We start from the raw sequence: 18206 nt of genomic DNA, 5'->3' as shown, positions 1-18206 counted from the left end.
AAACTAGGCCTTGTAACTACAGTAGTCGATTTAAGGTTAAGAAATATAGGTGGGTGGAGTATAGCTTTAGCAGAGCTTTTTATTGTTATTATATTTTTCAGTTAACTACTCGATATTTCAAATATCACTTGGTAACAACAAAGGATTTTATGCAACAAATTATCAAGATTGAAAAATGGAGAATAGCCATGTTTGAAAGAAAACCGCTCATATCGAATGTAGGTTTCTTCCGTTAATAAATACGGACGTGTTGTCTATAGGGACTAGTAGAAATTATTGAGACCTAACTTATATTTAAACAAATTATAAAAATAGTAATACAATTAATTATTGGTTCTTGTCTTGGAAAGGTGGAATTGTTTTGGTTGCTGTCATGGGTAACGGTTTTTTAGTTGGAGGTTTTCTTATCAGGCGTCTAGCTTATGGTTATTATGCTGTTATATTTGATCAAAAATGTTCGAAATTTTTAAATACAATTTGGTCGATTTTTAGTTTATTTAATATTTTCCACACTGTTTTCGTTTTGTGATATTCTCTGAGTTAGGTGAGCCTATTTTAAGTAAGTACATTTACATTCGTTTTAAACCTTACAGAATTTTATAATGAACTCAATAAATATAAATTTCTAACAAAAGGCTTTGGAAAAAATGTTCAAAAACTCCAACAGAACGTATCGTTAACTATCGAAACCAGAACTAATCGATATATCGATGCTATCGTCAAGTGTTGCCCAGCTCTAGAAAGACAAAGACAAAGAAGAAACAAATCAAAATGTTCTCTGCAAAAGCTGTGCGCGTTTGAAAAGCGAAAAGTTAGTGACAACTGGCGAGTGTTATGCATTTTGTGGATTGCCAGTGGTGCATAGATTGTATCTAAAAATAGCGAAAGATGAAAATAGACTGCAGGCGAAACAGAAACAGAAACACCTTGAGTTGAGTGCAACGGCTGTGCGAGTGTGTGTGCGTGAGAGCGAGCGAGAGGGAGCGCGTGTGTGTGTATGCATGTGGATAAACGAAAATAAAACAAGGGACCGCTCCCCGCCGACGAATTGCCACCCCGCAGAGGTCATAATCCCAGCGAGAATCGGGGGAACTGCATCGCACTAAATCGGCCACTATCCACTAGCCACCATCCATCCCCCCACCCCCTTCCTCGTTCATCCACCGCCTGGAAAAACAACAACAGCAACCACCAGCGCCCTTACAACAACTGTTACAAAAGAGTCAGAGAGACACCCCGCACACACACACACACACTCAGGCACACCGAGTGTCCTCGCCAGAATTTCGAGTTTCCAATCAAACATCCCGAATCCATTTTCCAAATCCCAATCGTAAGGCGCCCAGGATGGACTCCGATGTCGAAATGGATATGGAATCTGACAACGATGGGGAGTACGACGACGACTACGATTACTACAACACGGGTAAGATAATGATAATGTGGGCATATTAAAGGGTTTCCTCCTGACAACAATCAGCCATCGATTTAACTGGGGCTAAATGGGGGTAAGAGTGTGTGTGTAAGTACAAGCACACACACAAGGCGCTTGGTTTGGTTATTCACCTTTTTGGTAGGCCCATAAGAGCCGAGAATTTGCATTCAGCACTTGACATTCGCCTTGGGTTTCAGTACCAATCCCAAGTCCCCACGCCCCCCATTCGATCCCCGCCCTTTCTTCGCTGACCATGAAGCTGAAATTATGGAATTGAACTTGAAACCAACACACACGCACGTAGCTACAGAGAGAGAAAAAGGGATAGAGCTGGGATTTTTAAATGTTTCAATAAACAAGATTAACTAGATTTTATAAGTATTTCTAGTGATAATAATTTCTTTAAATGATATAGATGTTCATCCTTGCGTTGCATGAATTATAAATTACCATTAGTAAACCCAGCAAAAACCACATTTCTTTATTCGTTCTCCATTTAAAAAATTTTGGTGCTGAAGTAATAGTTTAAAATGATTTATTTTATTTTAAGTTATTTAGGAAGTAATAAGAACTGTAAACCATTTCTTTTCTGACTGATTCTTAAATTCAATATACAATTTTTAACCTACCTCTAGTTTCTCTCAGTGCCTGGGCAAGTACAATTCGTAGTTGCGAGTTGAGACTGATTGCGAGGTTTGTGTTTTGTGGCTGGGCTTCATTATTGGCCGCCACTCTGCTCACGCTCTTCGTAGCTCCACAACCCACACCAGTGCACACACACCACCACCATCTCAGGTGCGTGCTCGAGTACGCAGTTGCATTTTGTTTTGTGCCCGCTCTTCCGTCAACTCGGTCTCCGCTTCTTGACCTGTCCCTTATTGTTCCGACCTGGCCAAGACGCCTCGTAACACAACCTTCAATCAGATACCCGCAACGTCGTAACATCGAGCATTTGTATGGCAGCCTTGTGCAGCGGCTTATTCTCGTGACTTAGCCATGGCTAACAAAATGCTAGCATGATTGGCATTTACAAGGATAGTAAGCTTTTATGATCCTACTAAGCCTTACTGGCTATAAATATTCCTGAAACTTTAAAGGTTCTGCCTTGAGTGGATTATGCTAGGAACGCTTTACTCCTCTCCCAACAAAACTAGTCTTCCAGAACTTATGTAACCAGTTACATACAGTAAGGGATTAAAAGTATCCGATTGTATGACACTCCAACAGTAACCCAAAGTTCGTTACAAACCAACCCTTGTTGTGTTGCATTTTGGTTCCAGTAATGAACGAGGAAATGTAGTTTAAATTACAATCGTTGTGTAAACAAATCTAGACCTACATATATCATTGTTATTTATTTTATTGGTTATTAAGAAGAATATTTTATAACTTTAAAGATTGATTGATTGAAGAATTTTTAACTCATCTTATCCTTTCTACTTCCAGGCGAGGACTGCGATGTGGAGCGCTTGGATCCGAAACGGGCCGACCCCGAGTACTTCGAGTTCGACTGCCTCACCGTGGAGGACATCGAAAAGCTGCTGAACGAGCGCGTGGAGAAGCTAAACACCATCCTGCAGATCACGCCCTCGCTGGCCAAGGTGCTGCTGCTGGAGCACCAGTGGAACAACGTGGCCGTTGTGGAGAAGTACCGCCAGGACGCCAATGCGCTGCTGGTGACGGCGCGCATCAAGCCGCCGATGGTTGCAGTGGCGGATACCGCTTCCACAAGTGCAGCAGCTGCGGCGGCCAGCGCCCAACTGCTGCGACTGGGGAGCAGTGGATACAAGACGACGGCATCAACGGTGCCACAGTACCGCAGCCAGATGTGCCCCGTTTGCGCCAGCTCCCAGCTGGGTGACAAGTTCTACAGCCTGGCCTGCGGCCACTCCTTCTGCAAGGACTGCTGGACCATTTACTTTGAGACACAGATCTTCCAGGGAATCTCCACGCAAATCGGCTGCATGGCCCAGATGTGCAATGTGCGTGTGCCCGAGGACCTGGTGCTGACGCTCGTCACACGTCCCGTGATGCGGGACAAGTACCAACAGTTTGCGTTCAAGGACTATGTCAAGTCGCACCCGGAACTGCGCTTTTGTCCCGGGCCAAACTGCCAGATCATTGTGCAATCATCGGAGATCTCCGCCAAACGTGCCATTTGCAAGGCTTGCCACACGGGCTTCTGCTTCCGGTGCGGCATGGACTACCACGCGCCCACCGACTGCCAGGTGATCAAGAAGTGGCTGACCAAGTGCGCCGACGACAGCGAGACGGCCAACTACATCAGCGCCCACACCAAAGACTGCCCCAAGTGTCACATCTGCATCGAAAAGAACGGCGGCTGCAACCACATGCAGTGCTTCAACTGTAAGCACGACTTCTGCTGGATGTGCCTGGGCGACTGGAAGACGCACGGCTCCGAGTACTACGAGTGCTCCCGCTACAAGGACAATCCCAACATTGCCAACGAGTCGGTGCACGTGCAGGCGCGCGAGGCGCTGAAAAAGTACCTGCACTACTACGAGCGCTGGGAGAACCACTCCAAGTCCTTGAAACTCGAGCAGCAGACGATCGACAGACTGCGACAGCGGATCAACTCCAAGGTGATGAACGGCAGCGGCACCTGGATCGACTGGCAGTATCTCTTCAACGCGGCGGCACTGCTGGCCAAGTGTCGATACACGCTGCAGTACACCTATCCGTATGCCTACTATATGGAGGCCGGTTCGCGGAAGAATCTCTTCGAGTACCAGCAGGTGGGTCTGAGTTTATTTATGTGTTGCAAAGTTCCTTAATTAAAATGTTATTCCCCTGCAGGCACAACTGGAGGCTGAGATCGAGAACCTGTCGTGGAAGATTGAGCGCGCCGAGACAACGGACCTGGGTGATCTCGAGAATCAAATGGACATCGCTGAAAAGCGTCGCACCACCCTACTGAAAGACTTCTTTCCAGTGAATGCATAGGCAACCGAAAAGCTTCCAGGGCCACCAGAACAGACAGCTTGTCCCGTTTAGCACAAATACATTTGATTGACTGTTGACAAGCCGAAAGAACGCGACGTTACACGACAGTATAGAGACGCTTATTTAAATTAAATTATACACATATTTACATGTATCCATCTAGCAGTAGGCCCAACGACGTGTAGCTAATTTTTAAATTAAACTAATAATCAAGTGCATATAGACTAGATTACGTAGCCTAGAGCATAGAGTCGACTACTTGAAGTATAATTACTATAGTTGTGACATTCGAAATCACTCAAAATGATCGGTGTAACTGCAATACAACGCCTTGCGCAGAACGTTAACGATAATAGCTATAGCCCTAGCAATAGCGATAGCTATACCATAACTATAACTATTAATCTAGCAAGTGACAAACCAGACGCATTTCAGTGGCCAAGTGTTCCAACAGTTTTCCAAAAACTAGCCCAAACGACCCGACGAAATGCAGAAACAATTCTAAATTTATAGCTCCGCAAGTCAAGCAATTATAGATCAAAGACCGTGTATAGGTGATCGGTCCGTCGGCTAGATCCTAAGTTTTAAATCTCGTATAAACCCAGGGCTGAGCAGCAGCCGCGTTAACAGCAGCAAGTATTCGTAATATGTATCTCATAACTAACCGCAGCACATCAATCGAACGCAAGAAGTCTTGAATTCTAACGAAACTAGGTACTCCCCGTCCCCCGATCCCGTTCCTTTCGATTCTCACATGATTCTCGATTAACGTTGTAAGCTGAATCATAAATTATATTCTAGGATTACGCTATGTATGTATGCTTATGCGACTGAATTTGAATTAAATTTACACTAGATATATACAACTACTCAATTTAACTGATTTTTCGACTGTGGGATGCAAGCTTGCGAAAAGAGCTTTTTTAGCAAAAGTTGTGGAGAAGCTCGAGCAATCTTGGGTTTGAGCCATTTGGGGCTAAGCTTTTACTCAAGTTTGAGTGTCAAAATGGGTTTGATTTTGACTCGAATTTATTTAGAGCTCCTAACTTCCAGCTTTTCATTATTTATAATCAATATTTCGGTTAAATTATGCTTTCAAATAATTAAGATGCAAGTATTATTGTCCGTGTAATTTGTTTAATTATTATTGTCCAGTCAGAGATTTTGATATTTTATGTTATTTATTACTGCTCTTCCTACTCTTCCTGGTACTTTTCCTTGAACTTTTCCTGGTACTTTTCCTAGAACTCTTCCGGCTCTTTCGCGTACTTCTTCTGGCAAGCAGATCCTTAGGTGGCTCTTCTTTCGGGATTTGGCTGGCCAGGGTAAACAGTCGACATTCGGAATGCTCCTTCAGCAGACTGTTGGCGAACTTCTTGGCTCCGGATATCTTTGTCACCCTCACATTGTTCATATTTTCCACTTTATTGGCCGGATATACCTCAACCTCACAGCAGTTCTTTATAAGCAAGAGGTCGCTGTTGTTCGTGATGGGATACCGGTAGTAGAGCTCGTTGCCGCAATCCAAGCACTTGTTCTTCATGCGTCTCAGCTGGAATTTGACTGGAAAGCATCGACCCACCATGGTGTTATTGTCCAGAATAACCGAATGTTTGTAGGTGGGTTTGGGCAGGGGCCGCTTGGTCCACTGGGAAAAAAGGGGGTTACAGAGTCATTAGGTAAATAAAATAAAAAATCAATCATCATCTGTAAAAGTATCTGGAAATACTGACCTCATTCAGATGCAAATAGGTCTGAAGTGGCCTGCACGCTGCCGAGCAGAGATTTGGGCGAAGATTCTGCTCCTGGGCCACGCACATGGTGCAGCACCTGAGCTTATCCTTGTCGGACTCCAGGAGCGGACGACCCTTGCTGCACTCCGCCCGGATGTTGATCTCCTGCCGCACAGGACCGTCCGGTTCGATGGTGGCCTGTATGACATTCGCCTGCGGTTCGACTACGCTCTCTGAAGGCGTTGATACCTTGTAGTCGATGCATGGACCGCAGGAGGGCACGAAGCACTTCCTACAGGGACCATCGACCCAATTTTTTTGGATCCAGCGCCGACAACTATTCTCCGGAGCGGACATTTTGCAGGCCGGAAAGGGTCTTACCAGGAAGACTAACAATTTGGAAATGAAAACAGGCAGTCAAAATGTGAAGGTCCAGTCATAGCTTGTTTATTTGGCTTAAAACATTAACTACTATTATTTCTCTTGAGATTTGGAATCCATTGTTTTTAGTTCGACTTCCTTATTATTTGAACTGCCTTTCGGTGATTCATCTTCATCAAATATCTTCAGATTCTTTGCGTGATACCACACCGAAATATTTAGAAAGCCGCCCATAAATATAAAAGATGCGGCTGTTAGATTCAAAGCGTATCTGCAAAGAGAAGGTATCCATCAGATGAATAATAATAAGTTGAAATCTTAAGGATTGCCAACCGTAAGGATCTCGTGTCGTAGAGCCAACAGTTTCCCTTATTGGAACAGGTCTTGCCCCACACCAAGCAATAGTTATCTATTAGCCATCCGAAAAAAATGGGACTGGGAATGAAGCCGAGTAGGGAAGCCACCATGGAACCCAATCCCAGAGCGAAGGTCTTATCCTCTGGAGGCATGCAGCGGAGGGCGATGAGCAGGTTTGTTGATTTGCTAGATGCTCCCACGAGTTTCAGGAAGCACATCACCGCCAGAAAAACTAGGAACTCATTAAAGCAGTCGACTGGACAGGTTCCATCCACAGCGAACTGGGACTGAAATTAGGGAGTTATCAATAAAATATGTATTATATGACTGGAATATCCTCACCTCAGTGCCAGAGAACAAACTTGAAGAGTCCATGCACTGGCAACCCGTGTAAATTGTCCTTCCCAGTGCATCCTTCGTCCTTTTCGTACATCCCGCATGGCAGGCGGATATGTAGGTGATGTTATCCGGACTGCAAACCGGGGCATAGAGCACATAGTCGCAGTGACAGGAGGCACTGCAGCTATTCCCAGAGGACAAGGTGCTCAGGGAGTTTAGCCTGTCACTACCCTCACATCCGATGGCCACATAGCACAGGATTCCGGCCACCGTTACGAAATCCACAATGGCATTCCAACAGGCCATTGACCTTGCACTCGGTCTGTACTTGGATATCACGTATCCGGAGATAAGGACTCCTGCGGCGGAGAATCCCAAAGCCACTGTGCCCGCTGCCATGGTTGCCATAGCCGCCGATTGTCTGTACTGCGTTTCGATATACTTGGGAGTGAATATCCAATAGGCCATGTATCCAAAGAAGTAGAGTATGGAAGCCGAGGTGTTGTACACATACACCTTGTTCTTCGACAGTCTCCTGACAGTTTTCATCATGTCACTGAAGGATCGCTCCTTGATGGGCAGTGACTGCCTGCGTTCATTCTGCTTCAGTTGAAGACGTCTCTTCCTCGAACTGGGCAGCTCCCTGGGAAACATAAACAGCAGGAAGGCTGCGATCAGCATCATGGCAGCCAGGACTAGCCAGCCCAGCCACCAGGCGCCCATCCAGCGTGGATCCTCCCGCCCAATCAGTGGCTCCAAGGTGGGCTCAATGTACAAACGCAGGCAAAGAGCAGCCAAGGAATAACCAATGGCTGGACCCAGCATCCTCAAGAACGTAGACATGCCTGGAATAAGGATACACCTTAACAAATACAACCAGATTATCAATACAATACTCACTCAACATGGCTGGTGTCTTGGACTTGGTGGCATTGTCGTCCATGTAGGCAATGCCCAGAGTGTAGAAAAGTGCCTGGCCCACTCCCGAGATAAGCTGAGCCGCAAACAGAAATACCTGAGGAACCCACTGACCCACCTCTTGGATGCATCCTCCTGCACTTGTCTGGCACAGTTTCTTATCCCGCTCTTGCCTGGCCAAAGTTTCGTTAACCTGGCCAAATTCCCTGGTTAACTTCAGGGCATCTTCGCCAGGTCCGTAAAGAAAATGCAGGGAACTGGTTAGCAGGCAAAAGGCCACAATGGTCAGTAATCCTAAACGGGACACTATATGATACATTGGGAAAACAAACAGAACTCAGATCTTAACCTACCAATCCCCATCCAGCGGGGTCTATGACCGTTTCCAGCATAATAGCCCAATAGGGCGGCTGTTAGCATTGTACTGATATCATTTCCCACCGAGATAATGCCAGAGGTTTTTGTTGGTATTTTATAGCGCTTCTCCAAGGTCGTAATAGTCGCATTGAAGTAGGCGAAGGTCATTGTCATCACACAGCCAGCTAAACCATAGAGGATCACATACATCTTTTCAGTAGCAAATCTGAAATGGACACATCCTAAGGATGGCTGCTTTTTATATAGGTGGTTTTAAGTTACCTTTGCATTGAGGGACCCCTGAATATCCAAAATCCACACGAAGTGTCTTCACTGTCCTCTTCCCTTCCCGTTCCATCCTCAGCAGAGTCCTTTAACTTTTGCGAGATGACAAATGGCTTTTCAATGAAAGGCAAGGTTTCACTTGTCTCTAAAGTTTCCTTTTTGCGGTCCTCTGCCATACTTCAACTTTCATCTCCAAACCGCTCGAATACACTGATTGTGTCTATCACAGATCGCCCCACCATATAGTCGACTGCATCCCATGGGTAAACAGATTTAAGATCTTATCAAGTCAGTCAGATTAGACAGTGAGGATCAGACAGGCGACATTTCTATACTATGCATGGAAATTACATTTTAAGAACAGTTAATTGACGGGGCTTCCTTATCTATTTTGGAAACGTGTTGAATTGTGCCACAACCTCTTTAAAATTAGTGGACCACGTATCCCCCGATAAAAATATGCACAAAAAGTTAAGCAAACAACTTCTGAATTTCTTAATATGGGCTTTTATTTCTTATCGGTAACAATTTCTTTTGGTTTTTCCTTAAGTTCTATTGCTTCAATAGGATTGTTCTGTGGTGCCGTTTCCTCTTCATCGAAGACTTTCATGTCCTTCGCATGATACCAAACTCCAATATTCCAGAAGCTGCCCAGAAAAATCAGAGAGGCACTCACGAGGTTCATGGTGTACCTAAGGGAAAATGGTTTTAGTTTATTTTCTCAATTTCCATTATAAAACTACTCACCTCAAGGACTTTGTGTCGTATATCCAGCAGTTACCCTTGGAGGTACAGGTCTTACCCCAAACTAGGCAATAGCTGTCCAGCATCCAACCAAAGACAATGGGGCTGGGAATGAAGGTGAGCACGGAGTATACCATACTGCCGAAGCCCAGGGAAAAGGTCTTATCCTTCGAGGGAACGCAACGCAGGGCCAATAGCAGGTTACTCGACCTCCCAGTGGCCCCCACGAACTTCAGGAAGCACATGACGGCCAGGAAGATGAGGAACTGTTTGTTGCAGTCCACCGGACAAACTCCATCCAAGGCGATCTGCGACTGGGAGGCAAGAGATGTTACGTTTGAGAAGGAGGTCAGGTTAAGGGAGTTGCCCATGCACCGACAGCCAGTGTAGATAATCCTTCCCAGTTCATCCAGCCCCTTTTCAGTGCAACCCGCATGGCAGGCTGATATAAAGGTCATGTTTTCTGGACTGCAAACCGAAGCGAGGTACACGTATTCACAGTCACATGATGCACTGCAGCTATCACCAGTCGGCACAGTGGACATGGAATTGGCTCGATCACTCTCGTCGCATCCCACCAGGATATAGCAAAGGATTCCAGCCACCGTGAGGTAGTCCACCACAAAGTTCCAGGCAGCCATTGCCCTGGCACTCGGCTTGTACTTGGAGATCACATAGCCAGAGATCAAGACACCTGCTGCGGAGAATCCCAGCGCCCAAGTGCCCGTGGCCATATTGGCAGTTGATGCCGATTGTCGGTACTGGATCTCTATATACTTCGGCGTGAATATCCAGTAGGGCATGTAGCCAAAGAAGTAGAGTATCGAGGCCAGCATGTTGTAGATATACACCTTGTTGCCGGCCAGTCGTTTGAGGGAGTCCAACATGTCCTGGAATGAGCGCTCCGCCAAAGGGGTATCCTCCTCGCCGGCTGCTTTTAGACGTCTGGCCCTGGCGCTTGGCAACTCCTTGGGAAACAGGGCCACAAAGAATGCAGAGATTATCAGAATAAAGGTTAGGAGGAACCATCCCAACCACCAGGCACCCATCCAGCGGGGATCATTCGGGGTGATTAGAGGCGTCTTGAAGGGATCAATGTAAAGTCGCAGGCACAAGGAGACCATGGAGAAACCCATAGCAGGTCCCAGCATCCGCAGAAAGGTGGACCAACCTTGGATGTAAGCCAATAATCAATGACGGATTGATTTTAAAACACTCACTTTAAACCATACTTAGCATAGCCGGCGTTTTGGAGCTCGCAGAATTGTCATCCATGTATGAGAGACCCGGTGCGTAGAAGAGAGAACACCCGATGCCGCCGATAAACTGAGCAATGAAAAATAGTACGATCGGCGTATAGTCTCCTGCGTCATTTACACAATTCGAATCCTTCTTATGACAAAGTGAGTCGTTCTTCTCAGTGGAATTTACTGAAGAATTTTCGAGGGATTCCTCCATTCCGTACTCTTCTGTCAGTCTCAAGGCCTCTTCACCGGGCCCGTAGAAAAAGTGCGGGGTCAACATGAGCAGGCAGAAAAGGGCTATAATGAGGAGTCCTACAAACGGACAAGAGATTTGGTAACCATATTTCAAATCACATCTTGAGAGATCTTACCCAATGCCACCCAACGCGGGCGGTGACCTCGACTCGCGTAGTAACTCAAAAAGGCCGACGAGAAAACAGTGCTTATATCATTACCCACCGTTATGAGACCCGATATCTTGGAGGGTATATTGAACCGCTTTTCCATCTGTGAAATGGTTCCAGTGAAATAGGTGAAGGCCATGGCCAGAAAGCAACTAGCTATTCCGTACATGATCACGAACATATGAGCGGTGGCAAATCTACAGATCAGGCTAACATTAGGGAAAAATCAGAACAGAATAGAATGATCTACCTCTGTAAGGCGGGCCCCTTGAATATTGAGAAACCACATAAGGTATCCGAAGATATTGGATATTTCTGCTTTTCAGATTCATTTCCGCCGGCCTCTCTATCCTTCAGAAACTTGGAGGTTTCGATCTCTTCACTGGCCATGTCGATCCTCCTCTGTCGAACTACTTCAAAACACTAAACCCTCGCCTCAGACGCAAGCTGCAATCGGCTCGTCGCTTGGGGTAAACACTAGAAACTTTGAGATAACGGATAACGACCTTTGCTTTTATAGCTAAATCCTTCTAAGATTTATCTTTCTAATCGGAATCTGGTCTTTAATTGTCAGCAATTACCATACGAGTATATACAGTGATGCGACCTTACTGTTACAATACCTTTTATTATGGTACTGGACTCTACGGGGGAAATCACACATGGATATTAACAAGACAAGGCACCAAAAACTCTCAATCACACAGCACTTAGGAGTAATAATAACTTAGGTCTAGATCTCTGTATTCTTCTCGTTGTTGGCCTCTTCCTCGTGCTGGACAATCTTCATCTCCAACTCCTTAACTTCCTCGTCGAAGATTTTCAGATCCTTGGCGTAGTACCAAACCCCCAGATCGAAAATGGCCCCTATGGCAATAAAGACAGCTGCGGTGAAGTTCAGTGAGTACCTGTGAGAAGTATTATTATAGACTGATATTCAAGTACTTTATGAGAAGACTCACCTCATGGAAAGCGGATCGTAGAGCCAGCAGTTTCCCTTGTTTGTGCAGGTCTTACCCCACACCAGGCAGACCCTATCGAAGACCCAACCGAAGAAAATCGGACTGGGAATGAAGGCCAACATCGAGCAAAGAGTCATCCCGAAGCCCATGGCTGCCGTTTTGTCCTTTTCTGGAACACAACGTACGGATACCAGGAAGTTGGAGGCCCTGCCACTGGCTCCCACGAACTTCAGGCAGCACATCACGGCCAAAAAGGCCACGAACTGGGTCCAGCAGTTCACGGGACACGCTCCGGGCATTGCCTGACCATTTGCTAGACTCTAAAATAATGTTGATCTTAAGTACTGGTAATCTTTAAGGGTATTTGGAGCATGGGCTTACCTCCAATGTGCTGACCATCGACGTGTCCTGGCTGAAGTCATCGCTATTCAAGTCCAGGCTGGTAAGGCGCTTGAATTGACCGGTGGTATTACCACTCTCAATGCCAGGAATGCAGGAGCAGTCGTAGAAGATCTGTAGAAATTGATAGAAAGGAATAAACAAAAAATACTTCGGAAGAAATTCTGACGCCTAGGCAACGAATGCTTGGAATTCTATCAAAAGATAGTATCTACAACCAACAAAGAAGTCCTGGATTTTAGTCCATTTTACTTAATATTAGGAACAATGGCCTAAACATGGTCTGAACAATCTGCCTTTTATATATATATTCAAGGAAAAATGTTCTTAAAATGGCTATAAGGTTTATTCCAAAGTTAAGGAATATGGACTTAGATCACTGAATTTCGTGTAGTATGATGTTCTTTTATAAAGGAGGAGGGTATTTTCTATTTATATTAATATTATCTAACCTTTTTTCCCTCGGAGTTGACGTGCAGACTTTTGCAACCCGCGTGGCAGGCGGAAATGTAGGTCATTTTGTTCTCGCCACAAACTGGAGAATACCGGACGTAGTCGCAGGAGCAGGCCGAATTGCAGGTGGTGCTGTTGCCCGCCAGGGAACTATCGTGAATGTTGACGATTACGGAACTTTCATTTCCCGGGCAGCCGATAAAGGCATAGGCCAGGATTCCGGCCACCGTGAGAAAGCCCACGATCACGTTCCAAGCGGCCATATAGCGGGCCCTGGGCTTATAGCGGGATATGATAAAGCCGGAGAGCAGGACTCCCACGGCGGAGAAGGCCAGGGCCACTGTTCCGGTGACCATGGATGAAGTGGCCGCCGACTGGCGGTACTGCACTTCGATGTACTTGGGCGTGAAAATCCAGTAGGGCGTGTAGCCAACCAGGTAGAAAATGCTCGAGAGCGTGTTGCACATGTACGTCTTGTTGGTGATCAGGCGCCGGAAGGTCTTTAGCATGTCCTGGAATGAGGCTTTTGCCTCTACGGGTGCCTTTTGGTCCAACTCGGCGGTAAGGCGTTCCTTCTCCGTACTCTTCGCCGCAAGACGCTCCTTCTCCAGCCGCCGATTCTCCTCCACCTTTCTGCGGGCCACCGCCCGGGGTAAATCTTTGGGGAACATGGAGAGGAAAACCCCGGAGAAGGAAAGCAGTCCGCCCATCACCAACCAGCCCAGCCACCAGGCGCCCAGCCAGCGAGGATCCTTGTTGTTGATCACCGGATGCATCTGCGGAGCAATGTAGAGCCGCAGGCAGAAGGATGCCAGGGCATATCCAATCGCAGGACCCAGCATGCGCAGGAAATACGAGAGACCTAGAAAAGGTAAAAATATAAAAATTCTCGTATTATTATATCAGCTTATATGGTCCAATTAATGCAACTAATGGCTGCACTCATTGTTATCTCCTCAGTGATAAGCATATCTCTTAAGCTAAAATTACAAAGTACAAAACCGCTTTATTAGTTTGTCTAGCTAATGAAATATTTTCTTAAAGTCTGTAAAAGATAGCTACATTTTATCTGATATTAAACAATAAAAATATTAGAGTAAAAAATGTATTTTCACTAAAATGCTATACTTAGTACTTAGTACTCATGCAATGATACACGGAAGGGTGGGAGGGGGTATGTGGTTATAGATTCCCCCCACTCGGGTAAAAATGTATATGTAATTTGTATTTTATTCCAAATTTTTGATTTCTACTGAACAATTTTTTTTATGTCCCCTTACAACCAAATTATAGATTCGCCACTGTAGTACTTATATATTCTTGATCACCATCCAGTCTATATTATTTTTTGTTTCATGTATTATTAAGACTCTTTGACTCTTGGGCTGAAAACTCTTTTAGTAAAAAATATTTCAATGCCAGGAATATGTAATATTCTACCAAATATTACTAAAGCTTTAGATATTTTTGGCAACCCCCAAACTTTTGGATGCGAATATTGTGAAAATTGCACATGAGTCAGCATAAATGACTAGCCACTCCCCCAGTTAAGACCATTGCGATTATGTTAACTTATCTCAACAAACACACAGAGGTTCAAGGCAGCTGAGATATGGGGGATTAACTGCCTGCCCTATCATAATTTTTATACGGTTCCGGTTGGATATAACTGGTTAAATGCCACTCACTCAGCAATGCCGGAGTCTTAGACTTTTTAGTGTTATCATCCATGTAGGACACTCCCAAGGTGTAGTACAGGGATCCTCCGATTCCCGAAATGAACTGCGCCACGAAGAGCAGAAGTTGGGGGGCAAAGTTTCCTTCACCGACTTCGCACTCCGCTCCACCGCCATTCAGACGGCAAAGGGTCTTGGATCGCTGCTCCTCAATGGCCTCCATCGTGGCATTTTCATCGGGCATCCCGCCAAACTCCGAGGTCAGGGCCAGTGCATCTTCCCCTGGTCCGTACAGGAAATGTGGTGCAGTGGTTAGAACGCAGAAAAGAACAATGGTGAGAAGACCTTAATAAATAAATTAAAATATTATTTTACATTCTGAGAAACTGTTTTCCTGTATATATCTTACCAAACCCAATCCATCTCGGCCGATGACCCTTTCCCGCGTAATACGCCAAAACCGCAGACACCAAAGTCTGACTTATGTCATTACCCACAGAGATAATACCTGTGTTCTTCGAGGGTATCTTAAAACGCTTTTCTATTGTGGTGATCGTGCCATTGAAGTAGGCATAAGTCATTGAAAAGATGCAGCCCACGATGCCGTATAGTAAAACGTATGCTGTTTGATTGGCAAATCTGCAGGAAAATAAATTTAAAAACGATAGCTATCAGGACTTCACAAATATTTTTGAAATATTAAGTTGAATTAAATGGTTGAATATCTTTATTATACCAAAGCCCATGGAAAGATCTGAATGTTGTCAATCAACAAATTCCCATTTCATCTAAATATATAAGTTTTTGAGCTTGAACCCACCGTTGGTAGAACTTTCCCTTGAAAATCCAGAAGCCGCAAGTGACATTCTTCTCCAGCGGAGATTCCTCTAGCAGCCTGTTAATTTCCGCGGTCATCAGGCGATCCTGCTCGGATTTCTGTTTCTTCTTTTTGGATTTGGGTGCTTTCGGAGTGGGTGCCTCACCACCCAGATTAATGCCCGCCTCCTTTTCTTTGTCATAGGTCTTTCCATTGTCTAGAAGTCGGGACTCAACGTCCGATTCTTCTCGGGAATCCGGGCTGCCAGTCTCCACATCCTGCTCCTCGGGTCCCAAACCGTTGGGATGCTCGCTCTGCACCATCCTAATTGGGGGTTGATATACGTTGCGATCTCACTTGGCACATTGGTCTCTTCCGCTTTCGGGCACCGAACTCACACACACACACTTTGGATTCACTTTTACAGTCTCTCGGAATATTTCTTAATTTTCGCCAGATCTTTCACGGGCAATTAGCTGGTTTTCTTGGGGGGAGCTCGGGTTCTACAAAACAACCAGGCGCGTGGGCGGGCGCGGATCGAGTGGCATCATGTGGTCCGGTGGCCACGGATCTTAACTGTATCGACGGACAGCCGGATCCAGACAAAGTAGTGACGTTCCGACAGTTTGTATCAAATATTTTATAAAAATATTATCTCTGGCCCGAGTAATCACTCCCCTCAAGCCATTAAGCTAATCTTGGACGATTCTCGAGACACGTTGATGTCCGCTCATGCTGCTTCTGTGGACGCCTGCGAAATTTACAATTTGTTTGCGGGTTGAGTTCGGGTACTAAAATTATAAAATAGACAGCAAAAGTGTGTGATAAGGCCGGCTCCAGACGGAAGATGTGCAACGGTCGGGACTTATCTTATAGCGCCAGCGTGCACATTGATGAGCACGTAAATCTCAGCAGAGTCATTGCCTGAGATTTCCATGGAAGTCGGAAAAACACATATACGCAATAATACCCCCCTGACAAACACTATTTTTGCGCGCTCATTGTTTTTGTTTCGGATTAGGGTCTGAATCAATGTGATATAGTTACTATCGCTATCTCTGTTTGAGTGTCAAATTAGTTTAGTCAGAGAGATGGAGAGCCACGTTTCGTTTATTATTGTCAGTCCCCCGATTGGGCTTTTATTCACGCCCCCTTCCTTGATAACAGAATCTTCGCATTCCCTCAACGTGTGCTCTATTATTTAATGTATACCCCCATGTGTGTGTCCGTATGTAGAGCCTATGTGTCCCACAATTCACTTAGTATATTTAAATTTATGCGCAGCTTATCACTTGAACTTTATCTTGATTGTGCTGTTCTTGATAAATATTTGTATAACAACTTTTCCAGAACTTCGTCCCTTGAACTTTCATCTTTTTTTAGGCACTTTGGGCTAATTCTTGTAATTCATTTGCCCTTGCGTAACTCACGAGTAGGCACTACTATTTTGATATGTTTTGTTTCTATCGCGTTTTTCGTATTATCCAAGAGGGTAGATGAGACGATCTCAATTCGGGCAAGACCGTAAACGAACTAAACTAAACTAATCTAAATGCAGCGTGTTGTGGATGCTCCACGATATGCTCACTCATCTCAGGAAGATTTCTCATATATTTCATTTGCCGATCCCACTCAGAAAGCTTAGCTTTAGCTTCGACTTGGATTCGGATTTGGATTCGGGTTCGGACTCGAGCTCTTTAGCTTCGTATTTTGACTGTGTCACTGACATCAATTCCCCGTCAAAATAGTTAGCTGGCAGGTATCTTTACATATACATATATCCAAGTTTTCTTATGTAGTTACTATCAAAGTAAAAGATTCGCCCCTAAATTGCCTACTCACAGTCGAATCTTTGGATTAATGACAGCGAATGAAAGTGAAACCGTTGAGTAATTATGGGCATTTACAAAGGGCGTTCGTTTCCTATTCAGATTATTTTCGGTGCTATGAAGTGTGGGGAAAAATCAATATTGTGTTGGAGACAAAATTACATTTTTATAAATATTTTGGCCTCTAATATAAGGTCTCAGAAAGCTCAAGTCGCAGCTTAAGAAAAAAATCAACTAAAACATCAGAACATTTAAATGAGGAAACGAATCGAACAGCTTGAACTAAACAGTTGCCAATTTGTGGTATTATTATTTTATGGATATCGGAGGCCTGCGGTTGCTAGCGGTATCAATCCACCCCCTCAGAGATAGAAAGATGTTCTATGGCCTGCGGTATCAGGTTTCCGCGAAAGCTCCCTCCTATTTTTCATATCGTAAACGATAAGCCACACTATGCCAAAGTTTTCCCCATCATCATCATTAAATTGAATTCAAATTGCAATTACGGCGACCACATATGTAGGCAGTGGCAGTAGCTTAAAAATAATCCCAAGACCTGACTTTGGCGGAACACACATGTGCATGTCCTTAAAGGAAACATCATATGTTTTGGTAGGGCAATAAAAATCAAAGGCATCATTTCATGATATCAATTGAGCGGCAATAAAACGCCAGCCCAAGCATGTTTATTATTATTTTTATTATTATTTTTCATTTTCCCAGCACCAGCTGCCATCTAGCCCGCGTTTTCGCTCTATTTGGCGTCTATCTTGGCGTATGCAAAGGAAAACGGAAACCAGGAGCAAATGTGACCGCGGTTCTTATGGGGGATTTAAATATACCACTAGGGCTCAGCATAAATAACAACAAATGAGCCAGCGAAAAAGAGAGAAGCCCGCACAATGTAGC

At 44.9% G+C, this 18206-nt stretch overlaps 5 protein-coding genes across 6 annotated transcripts; 1 reads left to right on the top strand and 4 right to left on the bottom strand.

Annotated features, from left to right (window-relative positions):
• The first annotated feature begins 739 nt into the window (after positions 1-739).
• LOC119550658 (potential E3 ubiquitin-protein ligase ariadne-2) lies at positions 740-5273 on the top strand. Its single transcript, XM_037859503.1, has 3 exons — positions 740-1426; positions 2882-4191; positions 4253-5273. The coding sequence occupies exons 1-3, from the start codon at positions 1348-1350 to the stop codon at positions 4397-4399; spliced, it is 1536 nt and encodes a 511-aa protein (XP_037715431.1). The 5' UTR covers positions 740-1347; the 3' UTR covers positions 4400-5273.
• Positions 5274-5516: 243 nt separating this feature from the next.
• On the bottom strand, positions 5517-6538 carry LOC119551723. The gene is made up of 2 exons (XM_037861225.1): positions 6133-6538; positions 5517-6047 (listed from the first exon to the last, which is right to left on the bottom strand). The coding sequence occupies exons 1-2, from the start codon at positions 6487-6489 to the stop codon at positions 5577-5579; spliced, it is 828 nt and encodes a 275-aa protein (XP_037717153.1). The 5' UTR covers positions 6490-6538; the 3' UTR covers positions 5517-5576.
• A 14-nt stretch (positions 6539-6552) lies between these two features.
• LOC119551722 (solute carrier organic anion transporter family member 74D) lies at positions 6553-8968 on the bottom strand. Its single transcript, XM_037861223.1, has 6 exons — positions 8767-8968; positions 8481-8710; positions 8110-8421; positions 7213-8054; positions 6847-7157; positions 6553-6784 (listed from the first exon to the last, which is right to left on the bottom strand). The coding sequence occupies exons 1-6, from the start codon at positions 8943-8945 to the stop codon at positions 6607-6609; spliced, it is 2052 nt and encodes a 683-aa protein (XP_037717151.1). The 5' UTR covers positions 8946-8968; the 3' UTR covers positions 6553-6606.
• A 307-nt stretch (positions 8969-9275) lies between these two features.
• Positions 9276-11570, bottom strand: LOC119551885 (solute carrier organic anion transporter family member 74D). Its single transcript, XM_037861481.1, has 5 exons — positions 11412-11570; positions 11129-11358; positions 10746-11069; positions 9517-10684; positions 9276-9461 (listed from the first exon to the last, which is right to left on the bottom strand). The coding sequence occupies exons 1-5, from the start codon at positions 11549-11551 to the stop codon at positions 9278-9280; spliced, it is 2046 nt and encodes a 681-aa protein (XP_037717409.1). The 5' UTR covers positions 11552-11570; the 3' UTR covers positions 9276-9277.
• A 198-nt stretch (positions 11571-11768) lies between these two features.
• On the bottom strand, positions 11769-17005 carry LOC119551039 (solute carrier organic anion transporter family member 74D). Of its 2 annotated transcripts, none has more exons than XM_037860150.1 (8): positions 16899-17005; positions 15472-16219; positions 15061-15290; positions 14664-14996; positions 12975-13837; positions 12505-12636; positions 12124-12443; positions 11769-12069 (listed from the first exon to the last, which is right to left on the bottom strand). In XM_037860150.1, the coding sequence occupies exons 2-8, from the start codon at positions 15789-15791 to the stop codon at positions 11895-11897; spliced, it is 2373 nt and encodes a 790-aa protein (XP_037716078.1). In that variant the 5' UTR covers positions 15792-16219; positions 16899-17005; the 3' UTR covers positions 11769-11894. The 2 variants fall into 2 exon arrangements, with proteins under 2 accessions (XP_037716078.1, XP_037716077.1); XM_037860149.1 differs by having other exon boundaries at positions 15472-16259; positions 16899-16996.
• Between the last annotated feature and the right edge of the window lie 1201 nt (positions 17006-18206).

This window comes from Drosophila subpulchrella, chromosome 2R (genome assembly GCF_014743375.2).
Source record: "Drosophila subpulchrella strain 33 F10 #4 breed RU33 chromosome 2R, RU_Dsub_v1.1 Primary Assembly, whole genome shotgun sequence".
In the NCBI taxonomy this organism is placed as follows: domain Eukaryota; kingdom Metazoa; phylum Arthropoda; class Insecta; order Diptera; family Drosophilidae; genus Drosophila; species Drosophila subpulchrella.
This window is presented reverse-complemented; position numbering and strand designations above follow the sequence as displayed.